Consider the following 22,364-nt stretch of genomic DNA (forward strand, 5'->3'; position numbering starts at 1 on the left):
CTCCACAGAACATTTAGTTCTGTATTTGTACTAAAATGCTTTAAACATCATACAGGTCTTGTGGGCCTTGTGAGGTTTTAGTTCTGTATTAATTTTGCACTAACATGCTATATACATCATACAGGTCTTGTGGGCCTTTTGAGGCTTTAGTTCTGTATTTGTACTAACATGCTATAACATCATACAGGTCTTGTGGGCCTTTTGAGGCTTTAGTTCTGTATTTGTACTAACATGCTATATACATCATACAGGTCTTGTGGGCCTTTTGAGGCTTTAGTTCTGTATTTGTACTAACATGCTATATACATCATACAGGTCTTGTGGGCCTTTTGAGGCTTTAGTTCTGTATTTGTACTAACATGCTATATACATCGTACAGGTCTTGTGGGCCTCTTGAGGCTTTAGTTCTGTATTGATTTTGTACTAACATGCTATAAACATCGTACAGGTCTTGTGAGCCTCTTGAGGCATGTATTCTGTAATTGTACATATGGGCCTTAAGCTTTAGTTTTGTATTTGTACATGTGGGCCTAAGCATTACCTCTGTATTTGTACATATGGGCCTTAAGCATTAGTTTTGTATTTGTACATGTGGGCCTAAGCATTACCTCTGTATTTGTACATATGGGCCTTAAGCATTAGTTTTGTATTTGTACATGTGGGCCTAAGCATTACCTCTGTATTTGTACATGTGGGCCTTAAGCATTAGTTTTGTATTTGTACATGTGGGCCTAAGCATTAGATCTGTATTTGTACATGTGGGTCTAAGCATTAGATCTGTATTTGTACATGTGGGCCTAAGCATTAGATCTGTATTTGTAAATGTGGGTCTAAGCATTAGATCTGTATTTGTACATGTGGGTCTAAGCATTAGTTCTGTATTTGTACATGTGGGCCTAAGCATTAGATCTGTATTTGTAAATGTGGGTCTAAGCATTAGTTCTGTATTTGTACATGTGGGCCTAAGCGTTGTTTCTGTATTTGTACACATGATGTAAAAGTCATACAGGTTTTGTGGGCCTCTTGAGGCTTTAGTTCTGTATTGTACACATGATATAAAAGTCATACAGGTCTTGTGGGCCTCTTGAGGCTTTAGTTCTGTATTTGTACACATGATATAAAAGTCATACAGGTCTTGTGGGCCTCTTGAGGCTTTAGTTCTTTATTTGTACATATCATATAAAAGTCATACAGGTCTTGTGGGCCTCTTGAGGCTTTAATTCTGTATTTTGTACACATGATCATAAACTCATACAGGTCTTGTGGGCCTCTTGAGGCTTTAGTTCTGTATTTGTACACATAATATAAAAGTCATACAGGTCTTGTGGGCCTCTTGAGGCTTTAATTCTGTATTTTGTACACATGATCATAAAAGTCATACAGGTCTTGTGGGCCTCTTGAGGCTTTAATTCTGTATTTGTACATATCATATAAAAGTCATACAGGTCTTGTGGGCCTCTTGAGGCTTTAGTTCTGTATTTGTACACATGATATAAAAGTCATACAGGTCTTGTGGGCCTCTTGAGGCTTTAGTTCTGTATTTGTACAGATGATCATAAACTCATACAGGTCTTGTGGGCCTCTTGAGGCTTTAGTTCTGTATTTGTACACATAATATAAAAGTCATACAGGTCTTGTGGGCCTCTTGAGGCTTTAGTTCTTTATTTGTACATATGTTCAAAAAGTCATACAGATCTTGTGGGCCTCTTGAGGCTTTAGTTCTGTATTTGTACACATGATATAAAAGTCATACAGGTCTTGTAGGCCTCTTGAGGCTTTAGTTCTGTATTTTTTCACATGATCAAAAAGTCATACAGGTCTTGTGGGCCTCTTGTCTCTTGAAGCTTTAGTTCTTTATTTCTCCTCATGATATAAAAGTCATACAGGTCTTATGGGCCTCTTTAGGCTTTAGTTCTTTATTTGTAGATATGTTCAAAAAGTTATAGAGCTATAACGGCAAAGTTTTTCCTGTTGCCTTTCTTATTACAGAAAAGATTAATTTTAAAGTAGTTCTAAGCCCTACATCCCTTCACCACGAGTTGTCTCGTCTTTTTGCATCCTGCAGAATGATCTTCTCCATCTAACAGGTATTCATTGTTACAAAATCTTTCATAAATCGATGACATCCTTCAGGTAGAAATATTTTTAGCAATAAATACCTGCTGACAATGGAAGATGATTCATCAAAAAGAAAAAAAGAAAAAACACTGCTCAAAGGTACTGTTTCATTCGTTAAGTCAAAACTTTGTTATACGGTACCTAGGCAAGCTTGACTACAACTTCATAACAGGTTTTCCTGTCAGCCAGGTAAACAGACACAGGTAAACAGGATCACATCCTGAACTTCATTACCATTCAATGCAATTTTTGTTTCATAAACATGCAATTTTTTTTTCCACAATTTTACTTCATCACAGTTAAGACTCTGCTTGGTTAAATCCTCGTGTGATTTTTCAATCTACAAGACAAAACTTATCCATTGCAATGTTTTTGTGCATGATTTTTTATCTGGGAGGAAGTATTGCCTGTGTTACGCCAGACCATGCATTAAATTTTTACTTCCAAAACTATATACACACTTGCACAGTATTTGGCATGCATATTGTTTCTTACTGGTAAACTTTGTTGACCCTTTGATTTAATACAATCTTATAATAACACAAACAAAAACCCATTGAAATAAAGAGGTGACATTGAATTGATCAACAGACCGGAGATGACCTGTATCTGGAAGTTTTCGTCGATAGCGGGGCTCATATGCGCATTTTGGCTGATCGGTTCCCGTGTCCCTTTTTTCACAATAGTGTTTACAGCGACCTTGATGGGGCAGACATTGACCCCTAAGGTGCTGTTCACTAGTTTTGGGCTCCTCAACTTCCTGTGTGCCACATTCTCGACCTATTGGTATTGTGCGATCCGTGACAGCAGTCAGACATTTGTGACTGTTAATCGTGTCAGGGTAAGTCCTGGTGGTGAATTAACACGTAGAGGGGTAAGTCCTGGTGGTGATTTAACACGTAGAGGGGTAAGTCTTGGTGGTGAATTAACACGTAGAGGGGTAAGTCCTGGTGGTGATTTAACACGTAGAGGGGTAAGTCCTGGTGGTGAATTAACACGTAGAGGGGTAAGTCTTGGTGGTGAATTAACACGTAGAGGGGTAAGTCCTGGTGGTGAATTAACACGTAGAGGGGTAAGTCCTGGTGGTGAATTAACACGTAGAGGGGTAAGTCTTGGTGGTGAATTAACACGTAGAGGGGTAAGTCCTGGTGGTGATTTAACATGTAGAGGAGTAAGTCCTGGTGGTGAATTAACACGTAGAGGGGTAAGTCCTGGTGGTGAATTAACATGTGGAGGGGTAAGTCCTGGTGGTGAATTAACACGTAGAAGGGTAAGTACTGGTGGTGAATAAACACGTAGAGGGGTAAGTCCTGGTGGTGAATTTTTCTTATCAAGTAGCGATTTATAGGATTTACCTCTAATTTACCTTTTGGGCCCCGCCCCTCCTGCCTCGTGGGGTCAGATCCAAAATTTATACAAGTTCTGTTCTCCTTCTCCCAAGGATGTTTATGGCCAAATTTGGTCACCATCCATGCGGAACTCTATGACTAGTAGGGATTTAAATTAAATGTTGACGGACGGACGGACGAAAGACGCCGCGCCATAACATAAGCTCACCGGCCCTTTGGGCCAGGTGAGCTAAAAAAATTCATGCTTAAATTACTAATCGCTTTATGAAATTTTAGCTTATAAATTTTTTAAAGAAAGAGAAAAAGAAGGAAAATTTAGAGGAACATTGTCTTCATTAGTTATCTATTTAGTTCTGTATTTTTACTAACATGCTATAAACATCAAACAGGTCTTGTGGGCCTTTTGAGGCATGTGTTCTGTATTTGTACATGTGTGCCTAAGCGCTAGTCCTATATTTGTTTATGTGTGCCTAAGCGTTAGTTCTGTATTTGTATACTTGATATGAAAGTCATACAGGTCATGACTGGGCCTCTTGAGGATTTAGTTCTGTATTTGTACATGTGGGCCTAAGCATTAACTCTGTACATTAAAACCTTTTTATATCGCCACCTTCTGTTTTCCTAGATTTTGGAGATATATCGAGTTTGGCGGTATATCAGATTTGTAGTTGAAATCTTAATTAGGCCTAAATATAGTTAGCCCCTAAGTGCCGTACTGAAACAGACTTTCTAGTCAGTCTATGTACTGTGCGGCCACTTCGTATTTTGTAATATGAATAGTTCTAAAATCAAAGTAAATTCTGATAGTAGTCAATAAATATGTCAGCTTTATGTTTGTCAAATACAAAAACGAACTCGTTTGTGTTACCAAGTATCGTGCCGTAATTGCCTGCTAGCTGGGATTTTCTCTGTTACATGATATTTTTATCCCCGGAAATCCCGCCCGGAAACAAAGAATAGAAGTTCTGAATAAGCGCAGTGCGGTCGTGACCTCACTTCCGCGCAAATGTCTGCAAATATCAAAACAAGTACTCCGGTAATAAATGGCACTCATACGACGATTTGATCTGTAACTATTAAACGGCGGATTCTGTTGCACATACGTAATATTTATATTGCACTTGAAATTGCTAGTTGCATTTTATGGTCCAATATACGGCGATATCGAGAAACAGACTTGTGGGTTCCTTTTTGTCAATAAACAACTAACGTTAATAGTATGTAAAACACATGTACATAAGTGAGTTTTATTCACCACAACTTGCGACACCTACCTGTAAAACAATAACAAAGGTCTACCCATATGGTTAATTGATTTCACTGTATACACACGGTGGTAAAAGCGGACATAGTGTGTATAGCTGATTACCTGTATGTCGGCAGTCGAGCACATGTGTCCCTATTAACAGAATTTGACGATATTAACGAGGTCTTTACAGTGTTATTTTAATAATTTGTTTGTGAATGTGATTGCGGATGGCGGTACGCGGGTTTTTCGGTATAACAGGTGTATTTGTAAGGAGGGAAATCCGTTCTGAATAAATTCATGGCGATAAGCGGGTTGGGCTGTAAAACGGGTGGCGATACAACGGGGATTTACTGTATTTGTACATGTGGGCCTACGTATTGATTCTGTATTTGTATACAATGTACTTGATATAAAAGTCATACTAGTCTTGTAGAACTCTTGAGGCTTTAGTTCTGTATTTGTACGCATGATATAAAAGTCATACAAGTCTTGTAGAACTCTTGAGGCTTTAGATCTGTATTTGTATACTAGATATAAAAGTCATACATGTCTTTTGGGCCTCTTGAGGCTTTAATTCTGTATTTGTACACATGATATAAAAGTCGTACAGGTCATGTTGGCCTCTTGATGCTTTAGTTCTGTATTTGAACGCATGAAATAAAAGTCATTCAGGTCTTTTGGGCCTCTTGAGGCTTTAATTCTGTATTTGTACATATCATATAAAAGTCATACAGGTCTTGTGGGCCTCTTGATGCTTTAGTTCTGTATTTGTACACATGAAATAAAAGTCATTCAGGTCTTTTGGGCCTCTTGAGGCTTTAATTCTGTATTTGTACATATCATATAAAAGTCATACAGGTCTTGTGGGCCTCTTGATGCTTTAGTTCTGTATTTGTACACATGAAATAAAAGTCATGCAGGTCTTGTTGGGCCTCTTGAGGCTTTAATTAGAGGCTGTATTTGTTAATTTGTACACATGATATAAAAGTTGTACAGGTCATGTTGGCCTCTTGATGCTTTAGTTCTGTATTTGAACGCATGAAATAAAAGTCATGCAGGTCTTGTAGACTAAAACATTTCCGTCAACTTTTCGTCAATTAAACTTAAGGCATCGAAACCTGACATGGAATCTCTAACATGCGTTGATGAAGAGCTATTTACATTGTTAAAATGATTGACATTAACCTTCATTTCAAGTCAAAGCAGTCGAAAGTCATTAAAACAATTTCTTCTCAATAACTAAGGGGCTTAGGGACTTGACATCTGTTCTATAGGTTTCTGTGACAAAGGGCTAGCATTTACCTCTAAAGTCGCATGTTCAAATACATATGTGTATGTGAAAGTCTTCAAACACTTTATCCATAAGTGGAAGATTTGATGTTCTGAGATATTGGGCTCGCAGCATGTTTGCTGAAACACTTCCAACTTTGTTTTCTGGAATGACCTTGACCTATTTTCAAGGTCACAGTGGTCAGATGTAACAGATCTTTCTACTATAGCGTTCTTAGTATACAAGATCTTAATTGTTAGTCGAGGAAAAGGTGAACATTTTCAGTGTAATTTAATCTTTTGTTATCTATTAAAAGATTCCCCCCCCATTGTATACTTTGGTCATGTTGTGTTGTTCCAATAGTCAAATAGTCAATAAGGCCCATGGACCTGTTGTATTATGTATAAGTGATTGAATTTAATACATTTAAAAATTATTTATTTTGAAATCTATGATTGATTTCATTTACATTAAAATCAAATTATGGAACAATCCTAATTTTGAAATAATTTAAAGATGCTCCACCGCTGACAAATGGTATTTTTTCACTACAAAAAACAGGAGCAGACGATTTAGTATTTTTCTTCAGTAACAAAAGTTACTTACTTTACACCATTACCACTATTGAAAAATTTGAGCTTCTAATTTTACTTCATGTTAAAAATATGAAAAATAATTAATTGCATCCCGAAAAAATTCCGTGACACTATATCGTATCTGGAATGAAGTAATGATTGCGCATGCACCAAAGGCAAAATAAATGATTTTATATTTTTTTTAAATTTTAATTAGACACATATACACGATTAAACACCAACTATTGTTCAAATGATGAATATCATTTATGCTCTGTCGGCGGTGGAGCATCTTTAATGAAATTTTATCATTATGAAAATAAAATTTTCTGAAAGAAAACTATTACAATTATAAAAAAATGATAAGATAAAATTCTTTGATTAAATAATAATAATGAATATAACAAAATGCATGATTGGCAATGCAACTTATGTGATTACTTTTATTATATATTTTGTCTTTATTCACCTCTAGAAATTCCTGCTACTCGATGAACTGAAAGCAGAGAAACCTGTTATGGGTATCAGGCCACAGATTCGGGATTGCTCCGTGAAAATTGACAACCTAACAGCCAAATGGGATGAGGTAAAGCCCAATACTATATGTTCTCAAAAACGCTCAACTCATCGTCAGAAACCCATGAGTTGCGGCTCTATATTTGTGTCACAAACGACAGAGCGTGACTCGTAGGTTTCTGATGATTTTTTGGAAAATTGACTGGTCTTATAATTTGTATTACATCTTTGTTTTAGAAAATTTACACATAATCTTATGAAATATATGTAATATTAATGATCTTAAATAATTTGTGTTATTTCTTTGTTGTAGAAAATTGATCAGCCGACCTTGAAGAATATCTCTGTAGATGTGGGACATGGCAAACTCTTGGCTGTTATAGGTCCCGTGGGGGCTGGCAAGGTAACGAGAAAATCTTGACTGCAATAGGTCCCGAAGGGGCTGGCTAGGCTAAGGGAAACTCTTGGTTGTAAAAGGTCTCATAAGGGCCGTCAAGATTACGATGGGAGGGATTCTTGGTTGTGATGAGTTCCATGGGAGTCAGCAAAGGAAGGGGAAACTCTGGGCTGTAACAGGATCGGCTAGCTAGGTTATAGTATGGATTGATAGGGACACTTCTTACAAAGGACTTTGGTTTTGACCCTTTTTGGCTTCCATATCTGAAAAAATTCCAAATTTCCACACCTGATTAATTTTTGTATATTTTGAATGGTTACCATGGCAGCTAGAGTTGTAATAAAAGAAAATAGGTGATGTAGGGATGTAGTATGTATTTCAAGTAAAATAGCTTAATTTTGTAATACATTGTTGAAAATTTGATGAATTTGCCGGCCAAAAAAGGCATAGTCATTCGGAATGGGAAAAGTGAGAAAAAGTTAACTGGGATTTTGATTGAAATTGTTGAAAAACAATAATAAATAATACATGTTTTTTGTTAAATATACCAATAAGTTAAAAATCTGTTGTATTTTAAGTCCTCGCTGCTGATGAGTGTTCTTAAGGAAATTCCAGTGTCTGAGGGCAACGTCACGGTCAAAGGTCGAATTGCCTACATATCTCAACAAGCATGGGTATTTTCTGCGAGTCTACGTCAGAACATTGTGTTTGGGAACGCATTTGATAACAAGAAGTACAACAGAGTTCTAAAGGCATGCGCCCTACACAAGGTAACTATGGAATACCAATGTTGTGAGACATAAATTGTTTTACAAAAAAAGAAGTTAATACCCCAAAAAGAAGTTAATACCCCAGACATGTTATGCATCTGAAGGCTGTCAAGGTTGGAGCCTAGGGGTCAGTCTTCAAAACTATAAACAAATGTCCCCACACAGGAGGGCTCTCATTCACCACACCACATATGTAATATTATATGATTGAAACATATTTACTGTGGGAGGCCAAATTCAGAAAAATTAAAGTATGAAGAAGGATGGAGCATCAAAATTAAAAAAGGACTAGATATGGTAATGGCTCTTTTTAGCCCCTAAATCTACCAAATTTTAAATTAAGTATTTAGAAATTAAGTGCTGCGTTTAAAATATTGAATACGCCCCTGATAAAAACTTAATGATATTTGTTAACAGAAAGTATGGTTTTGCTAAATAACCATGGTAACTTTGAATAAATTATGCAAATTTGAATATTTTGTCAATTTTGGCATATATTTTTTTTAATAGTTTTTCCTTTAAAAGCAATAGAGCATCACCTAGAACAAACTTTATATTTTAAGGGAATTAGCAGACACAAAGAATACATCATTTTGAGAAATATAAAGTTTGTTCTAGAATGCGCTCTATGGTAACTTGATGAAAAACTGCATAAAAAAGGCAACTTTTGATGAAATTTTCACATTCTGCAAAATTTTTGTATAATAAAAATGGTTTCCATGGCAACTAGAACTGCTATATTACCTAATAGTACGATCAAATATGTCAGGTATGTAGTTAATATTTGAAATGCAAGATTAATATCTTAAAATAATAGACTTTGAAAAATAGCGGATTTAGGGGCCACAAAAGACCCTTACCATACCTAGTCCTGTAAGAAAAAATAATATTTTATCATATTCGTCAGAATCACGAAAAGCATTGACCTGTGTAAATAAACAGTTTACAGTATTTACATTGAGTACCTTATTTGAACTAATAACCGTCCAGGGCGCTTAAAAATTGAAACAACTCAGGGGGCACTTAATAGAAACAAAGTTTGACTTTCCTTTCATAAAAGTATCCTACAAAGGAAGCCATAAATCCATTTGACTTCTTTTAATTCCCTAGGACATGGATATGATGCCTCAGGGAGATAGTACCCTGATTGGTGACCGTGGGGTCAGCTTGAGTGGAGGTCAAAGGGCAAGGGTCAGTCTGGCACGTGCCTTGTACATGGACGCTGATATCTACTTATTGGATGATCCTCTTAGTGCAGTCGATGCTGCAGTTGGTCGACATCTGTTTGAAAAGTAAGAAACCAATTCTTTCTGCTTCAGTTGTAAAAATACAAGGAAGAGAAACTAATGATCAGGTGCTAATTCAACAAGCTGTTTATGATTGACTTCTATAAGGTGCTAATTCATCAAGCTGTTTATTATTGACTTCTATAAGGTGCTAATTCATCAAGCTGTTTATTATTGACTTCTATAAGGTGCTAATTCATCAAGCTGTTTATTATTGACTTCTATAAGGTGCTAATTCAACAAGCTGTTTATTATTTGACTTCTATAAGGTGCTAATTCAACAAGCTGTTTATTATTGACTTCTATAAGGTGCTAATTCAACAAGCTGTTTATTATTTATTGACTTCTATAAGGTGCTAATTCAACAAGCTGTTTATTATTGACTTCTATAAGGTGCTAATTCATCAAGCTGTTTTATTATTGACTTCTATAAGGTGTTTAATTCATCAAGCTGTTTATCATTGACTTCTTTAAGGTGCTAATTCAACAAGCTGTTTATTATTGACTTCTATAAGGTGCTAATTCAACAAGCTGTTTATTATTGACTGACTTCTATAAGGTGCTAATTCAACAAGCTGTTTGTTATTGACTTTATAAGGTGCTAATTCATCAAGCTGTTTATTATTGACTTCTATAAGGTGCTAATTCATCAGGCTGTTTATTATTGACTTCTATAAGGTGCTAATTCAACAAGCTGTTTATTATTGACTTCTATAAGGTGCTAATTCATCAAGCTGTTTATTATTGACTTCTATAAGGTGCTAATTCAACAAGCTGTTTATGATTGACTTCTATAAGGTGCTAATTCAACAAGCTGTTTATGATTGACTTCTATAAGGTGCTAATTCAACAAGCTGTTTATTATTGACTTCTATAAGGTGCTAATTCAACAAGCTGTTTATTATTGACTTCTATAAGGTGCTAATTCAACAAGCTGTTTATTATTGACTTCTATAAGGTGCTAATTCAACAAGCTGTTTATTATTGACTTCTATAAGGTTCTAATTCAACAAGCTGTTTATGATTGACTTCTATAAGGTTCTAATTTCATCAAGCTGTTTATTTTTGACTTCTATAAGGTGCTAATTCAACAAGCTGTTTATGATTGACTTCTATAAGGTGCTAATTCATCAAGCTGTTTATGATTGACTTCTATAAGGTGCTAATTCAACAAGCTGTTTATGATTGACTTCTATAAGGTGCTAATTCATCAAGCTGTTTATGATTGACTTCTATAAGGTGCTAATTCAACAAGCTGTTTATTATTGACTTCTATAAGGTGCTAATTCATCAAGCTGTTTATGATTGACTTCTATAAGGTGCTAATTCAACAAGCTGTTTATTATTGACTTCTATAAGGTGCTAATTCAACAAGCTGTTTATTATTGACTTCTATAAGGTGCTAATTCAACAAGCTTGATATGATTGACTTCTATAAGGTGCTAATTCAACAATGGATTGCATTGCATGGACTTTAATTGACCAGACCAATCTGTGGAGAAGGAAAACAGAATTCCTCCAATTGTGTCCTTAAAAGAAAAGAAGTACCATTTAGCCAAATAAGCGCTCTGAGCACATTAAAAATTGGAAAAGGATAAAGGGGCACCTAATAAAACCGGACTAGCCCGACATAAAATTGTTTTAGAAAGTAAAGAAAATCAAATAAAGATATGTAAAAAGTTGTGAATACGTATTATTACTAACCATTGTTCGTCTCAAAACCATGTAGGAGAACAGAATATGTATCGTGGATGGCCCGTTCACTACCCTGAAGTAAGAGAGGCGGAGCTACACATACGGATAGTAACTAATTTTGCCAGAGTAACTAAGATCTACGTTTTACTTTAAGTGTTATACAGGGTGTTCTGAAGTCCAAACCGGTCATCCTAGTCACACATCAACTCCAGTTTCTGGCCGAGGCTGACGAGGTTCTCATTCTGAAGGATGTGAGTACAGACCTATAAACTGTCATATCATACCTATCCGTGTGTTCCATTTGTGGATTCCTGGCAGTTGGACTGTATAGATAAGGCACCACCTTATGGAATGCGTTTTGAATTTTCCAATATGGCGGTCCCCATATGAACACTTGGGACTGGTGACAAAACAATGAATGTAGCAGGAGAAACATCTATCGATAGAAGAGTTTTGTTTCAGTATTTTCCCCAGTTGATCATTTCAAGAAATTTAAAAGTGACCTTTACTCATTCTTGATGCATATTTAAGCATTGAAGGTCTTTCAGTTGGCATTCATAGCCAATATGAATGCCAACTGGACAGAGGCAAATTTCATAAAGCGTGCCTAGTTGAAATTGCCTCTGTTCAGTTGGCATTCATTTTGGCTATGAATGCCAACTGAAAGACCTTCAATGCTTATATTCACATTTGGTTACAATTTCATGAATTTTGCTGCGTTTGGTAAGGTTACATAGTGGGACTGCAGTGAAAATGTAAATATATACTCATGATCATGTATGTCTGTCCCCAGGGGGAGTGTCTAGGTAAAGGAACATTTGAGGAGATGGCGTCATCAGGCGTGGATTTCTCCTCACTTCTTAAAACAGATAAAGAAGAGGAGGAAGACCATGATGAGGAAGAGAGAATACTTCGACAGCGTCTTGACTCACATATGTCTCGTTCCCCCGGGCCAAGTGATGTCGGCTCAACTTTCTCTCTAGCCTCTATTGGTACTGAATTTCAGGTACGTCATGATGTGTTTATATCACATATTACCGGTACCCCTGATAGCCAGTGATATTTTTGCGTTTTCCCCGTTAAATATTTTTGCATATGTCACTAGAGTAATATAACCATGGGCACTTTTCATTGACTGGACATTTATTACTTTTAGCCTGAGCCAGTACAGCTACCTGAAGAAGAAGACAGAAGAGAAGGGACTATCGGTTGGAAGGTCTACTTTAACTACTTCAAAGCTGGCTCGGGTATATTCTCCTTCACCATCCTGGTCCTGCTGAACCTGCTGGCTCAGACCGCCTACGTCATGAGCGACTGGTGGCTCTCTATATGGTCAATATTTTTACTTGTTTACTGTCACCTTGTGGTTAACACTATATAATAATTTGAAAACCAACCATTAAAAATTGGTTAGTTCTGCGTTTAAAGTTTGGAAAACTAAATACTGAATGGATGATAAATATCTTGATTTGAGTTTCAAAACAACGAGAATTAAGTGGTCCATGTATTATTTGTTACTATTCACGTGTCTATGAGTATTAGTAGCCTATTATTTCCTGTAAAAAGCTCCGCCCAAAGAATCCGAGAAATGAGAAACCCATGAATTTAAACTGCTGTACAGTATAATGATTAAGAATACCAAACAATTTTATTTCACTTCTGAAGGTCCAACCAGGAAGAGAATCGCCATTATATGATACAACAGGACTTGGCCCTGAGAGACCTTGGACATAACATCACCAACATCACCATTCCCTACGTGGACACGCACCAGAACATCTACATCTTCTCAGGCATCATCGGGGCTGTCTTTCTGTTTGGTATCTTAAGAGCCCTCATGTTCTTCAAAGTGGCCGTGGATGCTTCCATGAATCTCCATAACAGCATGTTCAACCGACTACTGAGAGTACCAATCATGTTCTTTGATACAAATCCTGTCGGTAAGTACAACCGACTACTGAGAGAACCAATCATGTTCTTTGATACAAATCCTGTCGGTAAGTACAACAGACTACTGAGAGAACCAATCATGTTCTTTGATACAAATCCTGTCGGTAAGTACAACAATTACTGAGAGTACCAATCATGTTCTTTGATACAAATCCTGTCGGTAAGTACAACAGATTACTGTGAGAACCAATCATGTTCTTTGATACAAATCCTGTCGGTAAGTACAACCGACACTGAGAGTACCAATCATGTTCTTTGATACAAATCCTGTGGTAAGTACAACAGACTACTGAGAGAACCAATCATGTTCTTTGATACAAATCCTGTCGGTAAGTACAACCGACTACTGAGAGAACCAATCATGTTCTTTGATACAAATCCTGTCGGTAAGTACAACCGACTACTGAGAGAACCAATCATGTTCTTTGATACAAATCCTGTCGGTAAGTACAACAGACTACTGAGAGAACCAATCATGTTCTTTGATACAAATCCTGTCGGTAAGTACAACAGACTACTGAGAGAACCAATCATGTTCTTTGATACAAATCCTGTCGGTAAGTACAACAGACTACTGAGAGAACCAATCATGTTCTTTGATACAAATCCTGTCGGTAAGTACAACAGATTACTGAGAGTGCCAATCATGTTCTTTGATACAAATCCTGTCGGTAAGTACAACAGACTACTGAGAGAACCAATCATGTTCTTTGATACAAATCCTGTCGGTAAGTACAACAGACTACTGAGAGAACCAATCATGTTCTTTGATACAAATCCTGTCGGTAAGTACAACCGACTACTGAGAGAACCAATCATGTTCTTTGATACAAATCCTGTCGGTAAGTACAACCGACTACTGAGAGAACCAATCATGTTCTTTGATACAAATCCTGTCGGTAAGTACAACAGACTACTGAGAGAACCAATCATGTTCTTTGATACAAATCCTGTCGGTAAGTACAACAGACTACTGAGAGAACCAATCATGTTCTTTGATACAAATCCTGTCGGTAAGTACAACAGACTACTGAGAGAACCAATCATGTTCTTTGATACAAATCCTGTCGGTAAGTACAACAGACTACTGAGAGAACCAATCATGTTCTTTGATACAAATCCTGTCGGTAAGTACAACAGATTACTGAGAGAGAACCAATCATGTTCTTTGATACAAATCCTGTCGGTAAGTACAACAGACAACTGAGAGAACCAATCATGTTCTTTGATACAAATCCTGTCGGTAAGTACAACAGACTACTGAGAGAACCAATCATGTTCTTTGATACAAATCCTGTCGGTAAGTACAACAACAGACTACTGAGAGAACCAATCATGTTCTTTGATACAAATCCTGTCGGTAAGTACAACAGATTACTGAGAGAACCAATCATGTTCTTTGATACAAATCCTGTCGGTAAGTACAACAGACTACTGAGAGTGCCAATCATGTTCTTTGATACAAATCCTGTCGGTAAGTACAACAGACTACTGAGAGAACCAATCATGTTCTTTGATACAAATCCTGTCGGTAAGTACAACAGACTACTGAGAGAACCAATCATGTTCTTTGATACAAATCCTGTCGGTAAGTACAACAGATTACTGAGAGAACCAATCATGTTCTTTGATACAAATCCTGTCGGTAAGTACAACAGACTACTGAGAGTGCCAATCATGTTCTTTGATACAAATCCTGTCGGTAAGTACAACAGACTACTGAGAGTGCCAATCATGTTCTTTGATACAAATCCTGTCGGTAAGTACAACAGACTACTGAGAGAACCAATCATGTTCTTTGATACAAATCCTGTCGGTAAGTACAACAGACTACTGAGAGAACCAATCATGTTCTTTGATACAAATCCTGTCGGTAAGTACACAGACACTGAGAGTGACAATCATGTTCTTTGATACAAATCCTGTCGGTAAGTACAACAGACTACTGAGAGTGCCAATCATGTTCTTTGATACAAATCCTGTCGGTAAGTACAACAGACTACTGAGAGAACCAATCATGTTCTTTGATACAAATCCTGTCGGTAAGTACAACAGATTACTGAGAGAACCAATCATGTTCTTTGATACAAATCCTGTCGGTAAGTACAACAGACTACTGAGAGAACCAATCATGTTCTTTGATACAAATCCTGTCGGTAAGTACAACAGACTACTGAGAGAACCAATCATGTTCTTTGATACAAATCCTGTCGGTAAGTACAACAGACTACTGAGAGTGTCAATCATGTTCTTTGATACAAATCCTGTCGGTAAGTACAACAGACTACTGAGAGTACCAATCATGTTCTTTGATACAAATCCTGTCGGTAAGTACAACAGACTACTGAGAGTGCCAATCATGTTCTTTGATACAAATCCTGTCGGTAAGTACAACAGACTACTGAGAGAACCAATCATGTTCTTTGATACAAATCCTGTCGGTAAGTACAACAGACTACTGAGAGTGCCAATCATGTTCTTTGATACAAATCCTGTCGGTAAGTACAACAGACTACTGAGAGAACCAATCATGTTCTTTGATACAAATCCTGTCGGTAAGTACAACACACTACTGAGAGTGCCAATCATGTTCTTTGATACAAATCCTGTCGGTACGTTTAACAAACTTCAATTGTGGTTAATCTCAAACAATTTCAAGAAATTCAAATCTTTGTTTAAATACAAATATACTTCAAGCTTTCAAAACAAATTGCGCACTTGAGAAAAATAAGCAGTAATTGATTTCTGTTGGTAATTTTAGGAGAATGAATGCCAGATTGGCAAATTAAACGCAATGGGCTAAATTTGTGTTGTTATTGCATTCATAGTTGCAGACTGAAAGTTAGTTGGCTAACTCATTCACCCCTGAAAACACATTTAGACTCTTCTAAATCAAAGATCTGACCAGTCTATTATGAAAGTCCAGGGATGATTGAGTTTAACCTTTTTTATACATGTTTTATTTACAGGTCGCGTCCTCAACAGATTTTCCAAAGATACAGGTCACATGGATGACATTCTGCCTATAACATTCTTTGATTTTATTCAGGTAAGAATTGTAATTTGATATGAAAAAGTGTTTGTTTATACCGTAAATGAAAGGTCCATAAAAAATGTTATTTACTTTCAAAGGTGTTGCACACAGACACAAAATGCCATCTGAATATTGCATGGATATGATCAATATATTGCAAAAAGAAAGAAAATTCGTTGCAAATAATTTGATTAAAATTTTGTCAGTTACTGTATTGGACCCAGTAAGAGCCCAGGTTGCCAAAAAATTGAAGAAAAAAATTGATATTATTAACTTCCGCCTGAATCAGTAGGGTTAACATGTCTGTAATAGGACCATATTTGGACAAAACTTTCACAAAATTATTGCAAAAAATAAGTCATTTATCAATTTGCAAAATCAAACATAGAGAAACATATAGTTTTAGTCTGTATTCAATCTGGGTAAAGAAAATTTAGGCCTCAAAAAAGAGGAGGGACTTATCGGACGAATATGTCATGCTTATGTACTGTACACCAATCAGTTTAGTTTTTGTGTTGCCTGCAACGCAAGGGCGACACTTAGGTATCACTATGCCGGCGTCGGCGTCGTTGGCATCCGGGAAATGGTTTCCGTGCGATAACTTAAATATTTATTGTCCAATTTCAACCAAATTTGGTATATTGCTTTATATAAATGAGATCTCGGATGAGTTCGATAATGGACAAAATCCGTCAATATTTGCGAGAGTTATTAGACTTTCAAATCGTCAAAACAGATAAATCCATGGTTTCCGCTCAATAACTTTACTATTTATGATCCGATTTCAACCAAATTTGGTATATTACTTTATATCAATGAGATCGTAGATGGGTTGAGTTCTGGTCAAAATTTGTCTATATTTGCAAGAGTTACAGGACTTTAAAACCGTCAAAACATGGTTCCCGTTCGATAACTTAAGTATTATTGTCCGATTTCAACCAAATTTGGTGTATTGCTTTATATTATTGAAATCTTAGATGGGTTTGATACTGGTCAAAATCCATCGATATTTGCAAGAGTTACTGGACTTGATAAATTCACCTAATTATTAACAATATTTTCAACTGTAAATAACTATTTTTTATGATGCTGTGCAGGCGACACATCCACTTCCGTGAAATTCTTGTCTCAAGTTTTAATTTCTCAACTAAATGAGATACATATAAACATCTAATTCTGACCTCCGTTGTAGTGCTTCCTGCTGATTCTTGGGATTGTATTGGTGGTCTGTATAGTTAACCCATGGGTGTTTATACCACTGTTTCCACTGTGTATCGTATTCTACATCACAAGAACGTACCACATCAGGACGTCCCGACATATCAAAAGACTTGAGGGAACAAGTAAGTTATCTCAACATTGATTATAATCCCATGGATTTATTCTTTACTACAAAATCTAAACCAAAAATAGTAAGGCCATGTTACATTCATAGAACAAAGGCATAATCCACAAATGAAGATTGAGAATGCTGAACTTTGACATCAATTGTCATATTTTGGCAGCACCAAGTCCAGTTGCTTCATTTTGGCATTCATCGTCTCATGATGCTTATTTTGGCAGCAACGAAGCCCGGATACTGTACCCTGACGTTCATTGTCTTATGATGTTTATTTCTGCAGCACGAAGTCCCGTATTCTCCCATCTCAGTGCCTCTTTACAAGGGCTACACTCAATTCGTGCATTTGCCGTCCAGGAAAAGTTCACCGAGGAGTTTGACAACCATCAGGACCTTCACTCTGAAGCCTGGTTCATGTTTTTATCCACCAGTAGATGGCTAGCGGTCAGACTCGACTGGATTTGTGGTATTTTTGTCACCGTGGTGGCGCTACTGTCTGTCCTGATGGCAAAAGGTACGATTGTTTTACTCATTCTTCATTTCCCAAATTTAATGAAATGATTAAAAAAACTGAGGTAACCTTTGATGTTGATTGGATATAAATTTTATTTTTAAGAACATTGCATAAATAAGGAATCTTTGTTACTGTATTTCATACGTTATTAGTGAATAGTCGGGCAATGAAACCAATCCAAATGCATTTGTTGACATTCCAAAAGTCCTTACATATCAAAACGATAGTCAAGTTCTGCTTATGTGGTCCAGTTTGGCCATTGAAATTATGGAAAAGCCCTGTGAACGTTTAGCACATGTAGAGCGATTTTGATGGAAAGGTTTATTTTCCTATTTTATCCGAAATCATACTGGATATATCAACACCATTTTTACCAATGTTAGCCTTTCTTTGCCCGACTATTCACTTTAATAAGCTAGATGATAAATGAAATTTGATATTCTTAGATTCTGTATAATACTTACTCAGCTCTAAATTTATTGAAATAGTTAAACGATTTTAGGTAACCTTTGCTATTTTTACTGGATACAGATTTTAATGTACAATCAACATTACACAAAGACTTAATTTTTACAACCATCATCAATTTTTACAACCATCATCCATAGATAATTTACAACCATCATCCATAGATAATTTACAAAATAATGAATTAAATTTGACATTGTTGGATTTTGTATACTAAATCGATCCGGAACTCATGTTAGGCTAAGTTGTCGCGATAGCTGACTGAGTGGTTTGCTTTATAGAAATTAGATAATTCCTAATAAGACTAAGATAACTGCCTGTCCAATTCATATATCACAAGACTGAACCTTTGACATGGTAATTGTATACATTATCATTTGTCTAACAGACATGGATGCTGGCAAAGTTGGTTTGTCCTTGACCTATGCTATGACCTTGATGGGAATGTTCCAGTGGGCCGTCCGACAGAGTGCCGAGGTGGAAAACCAGGTAAAATTTTGTTATTCATTAGTTATTAGTTATTCAGAGTGTTGATGATCGCATTCTGCTATTTCAAGGGGAAGGTCTGTATCCTGAAGGTTGATATTAATTGCAGATTTGTTTAGTGGTTGTTAATTATAGCTTGACGTCATTCTCAGTTCCCATGGGTTTACCGTAACTTAACTATCTCCATATAGCCATGAAACATGTCATTCTCTATTCCCATGGGTTACCGTAACTTAACTATCTCCATATAGCCATGAAACATTTCATTCTCTATTCCCATGGGTTACCGTAACTTAACTATCTCCATATACCCATGAAACATGTCATTCTCTATTCCCATGGGTTACCGTAACTTAACTATCTCCATATACCCATGAAACATGTCATTCTCTATTCCCATGGGTTACCGTAACTTAACTAACTCCATATACCATGAAACATGTCATTCTCTATTCCCATGGGTTACCGTAACTTAACTATCTCCATATACCCATGAAACATGTCATTCTCAGTTCCCATGGGTTACCGTAACTTAACTATCTCCATATACCCATGAAACATGTCATTCTCTATTCCCATGGGTTACCGTAACTTAACTATCTCCATATACCCATGAAACATGTCATTCTCTATTCCCATGGGTTACCGTAACTTAACTATCTCCATATAGCCATGAAACATGTCATTCTCTATTCCCATGGGTTACCGTAACTTAACTATCTCCATATAGCCATGAAACATGTCATTCTCTATTCCCATGGGTTACCGTAACTTAACTATCTCCATATACCATGAAACAACATCATTCTCTATTCCCATGGGTTACCGTAACTTAACTATCTCCATATACCATGAAACATGTCATTCTCTATTCCCATGGGTTACCGTAACTTAACTATCTCCATATACCCATGAAACATGTCATTCTCTATTCCCATGGGTTACCGTAACTTAACTATCTCCATATACCCATGAAACATGTCATTCTCTTCCCATGGGTTACCGTAACTTAACTATCTCCATATAGCCATGAAAAAATTCATTCTCTATTCCCATGGGTTACCGTAACTTAACTATCTCCATATACCCATGAAACATGTCATTCTCTATTCCCATGGGTTACCGTAACTTAACTATCTCCATATACCCATGAAACATGTCATTCTCTATTCCCATGGGTTACCGTAACTTAACTATCTCCATATACCCATGAAACATGTCATTCTCTATTCCCATGGGTTACCGTAACTTAACTATCTCCATATCCCATGAAACATGTCATTCTCTATTCCCATGGGTTACCGTAACTTAACTATCTCCATATACCCATGAAACATGTCATTCTCTATTCCCATGGGTTACCGTAACTTAACTATCTCCATATACCATGAAACATGTCATTCTCTATTCCCATGGGTTACCGTAACTTAACTATCTCCATATACCATGAAACATGTCATTCTCTATTCCCATGGGTTACCGTAACTTAACTATCTCCATATAGCCATGAAACATGTCATTCTCTATTCCCATGGGTTACCGTAACTTAACTATCTCCATACGCCCATGAAACATGTCATTCTCTATTCCCATGGGTTACCGTAACTTAACTATCTCCATATACCCATGAAACATGTCATTCTCTATTCCCATGGGTTACCGTAACTTAACTATCTCCATATACCCATGAAACATGTCATTCTCTATTCCCATGGGTTACCGTAACTTAACTATCTCCATATACCCATGAAACATGTCATTCTCTATTCCCATGGGTTACCGTAACTTAACTATCTCCATATACCCATGAAACATGTCATTCTCTATTCCCATGGGTTACCGTAACTTAACTATCTCCATATACCCATGAAACATGTCATTCTCTATTCCCATGGGTTACCGTAACTTAACTATCTCCATATACCCATGAAACATGTCATTCTCTATTCCCATGGGTTACCGTAACTTAACTATCTCCATATAGCCATGATAAACATGTCATTCTCTATTCCCATGGGTTACCGTAACTTAACTATCTCCATATACCCATGAAACATGTCATTCTCTATTCCCATGGGTTACCGTAACTTAACTATCTCCATATACCCATGAAACATGTCATTCTCTATTCCCATGGGTTACCGTAACTTAACTATCTCCATACGCCCATGAAACATGTCATTCTCTATTCCCATGGGTTACCGTAACTTAACTATCTCCATATACCCATGAAACATGTCATTCTCTATTCCCATGGGTTACCGTAACTTAACTATCTCCATATAGCCATGAAACATGTCATTCTCTATTCCCATGGGTTACCGTAACTTAACTATCTCCATATACCCATGAAACATGTCATTCTCTATTCCCATGGGTTACCGTAACTTAACTATCTCCATATAGCCATGAAACATGTCATTCTCTATTCCCATGGGTTACCGTAACTTAACTATCTCCATATAGCCATGAAACATGTCATTCTCTATTCCCATGGGTTACCGTAACTTAACTATCTCCATATACCCATGAAACATGTCATTCTCTATTCCCATGGGTTACCGTAACTTAACTATCTCCATATACCCATGAAACATGTCATTCTCTATTCCCATGGGTTACCGTAACTTAACTATCTCCATATAGCCATGAAACATGTCATTCTCTATTCCCATGGGTTCCGTAACTTAACTATCTCCATATACCCATGAAACATGTCATTCTCTATTCCCATGGGTTACCGTAACTTAACTATCTCCATATACCCATGAAACATGTCATTCTCAGTTCCCATGGGTTACCGTAACTTAACTATCTCCATATACCATGAAACATGTCATTCTCTATTCCCATGGTTACCGTAACTTAACTATCTCCATATAGCCATGAAACATGTCATTCTCTATTCCCATGGGTTACCGTAACTTAACTATCTCCATATAGCCATGAAACATGTCATTCTCTATTCCCATGGGTTACCGTAACTTAACTATCTCCATATACCCATGAAACATGTCATTCTCTATTCCCATGGGTTACCGTAACTTAACTATCTCCATATACCCATGAAACATGTCATTCTCTATTCCCATGGGTTTACGGTAACTTAACTATCTCCATATAGCCATGAAACATGTCATTCTCTATTCCCATGGGTTACCGTAACTTAACTATCTCCATATACCCATGAAACATGTCATTCTCTATTCCCATGGGTTACCGTAACTTAACTATCTCCATATACCATGAAACATGTCATTCTCTATTCCCATGGGTTACCGTAACTTAACTATCTCCATATACCCATGAAACATGTCATTCTCTATTCCCATGGGTTACCGTAACTTA

The 22,364-nt window shown here is 36.7% G+C and overlaps 1 protein-coding gene across 12 annotated transcripts in view; it reads left to right on the forward strand.

The window, feature by feature from the left end:
* The window catches only part of LOC138307340 (ATP-binding cassette sub-family C member 4-like), a 118,159-nt gene that overhangs the window by 87,847 nt on the left and 7,948 nt on the right, over nt 1–22,364 (forward strand). For all 12 annotated transcript variants that reach the window (XR_011205969.1, XR_011205972.1, XR_011205970.1 and 9 more), the window contains 12 exons: nt 7,037–7,147; nt 7,391–7,480; nt 8,053–8,244; nt 9,355–9,536; nt 11,380–11,476; nt 12,019–12,231; nt 12,382–12,557; nt 12,891–13,165; nt 16,145–16,224; nt 17,402–17,552; nt 17,832–18,062; nt 18,919–19,019. Coding sequence is in view for 8 of the 12 variants with exons in the window: in XM_069248032.1 (XP_069104133.1) it covers nt 7,037–7,147; nt 7,391–7,480; nt 8,053–8,244; nt 9,355–9,536; nt 11,380–11,476; nt 12,019–12,231; nt 12,382–12,557; nt 12,891–13,165; nt 16,145–16,224; nt 17,402–17,552; nt 17,832–18,062; nt 18,919–19,019 (1,899 nt within the window). In the remaining 4 variants the exon portion in view is untranslated. The remainder of the gene's footprint in view (nt 1–7,036; nt 7,148–7,390; nt 7,481–8,052; nt 8,245–9,354; nt 9,537–11,379; nt 11,477–12,018; nt 12,232–12,381; nt 12,558–12,890; nt 13,166–16,144; nt 16,225–17,401; nt 17,553–17,831; nt 18,063–18,918; nt 19,020–22,364) is intronic.

This window comes from Argopecten irradians, chromosome 14 (assembly GCF_041381155.1).
Source record: "Argopecten irradians isolate NY chromosome 14, Ai_NY, whole genome shotgun sequence".
Taxonomy (NCBI): Eukaryota; Metazoa; Mollusca; class Bivalvia; order Pectinida; family Pectinidae; genus Argopecten; species Argopecten irradians.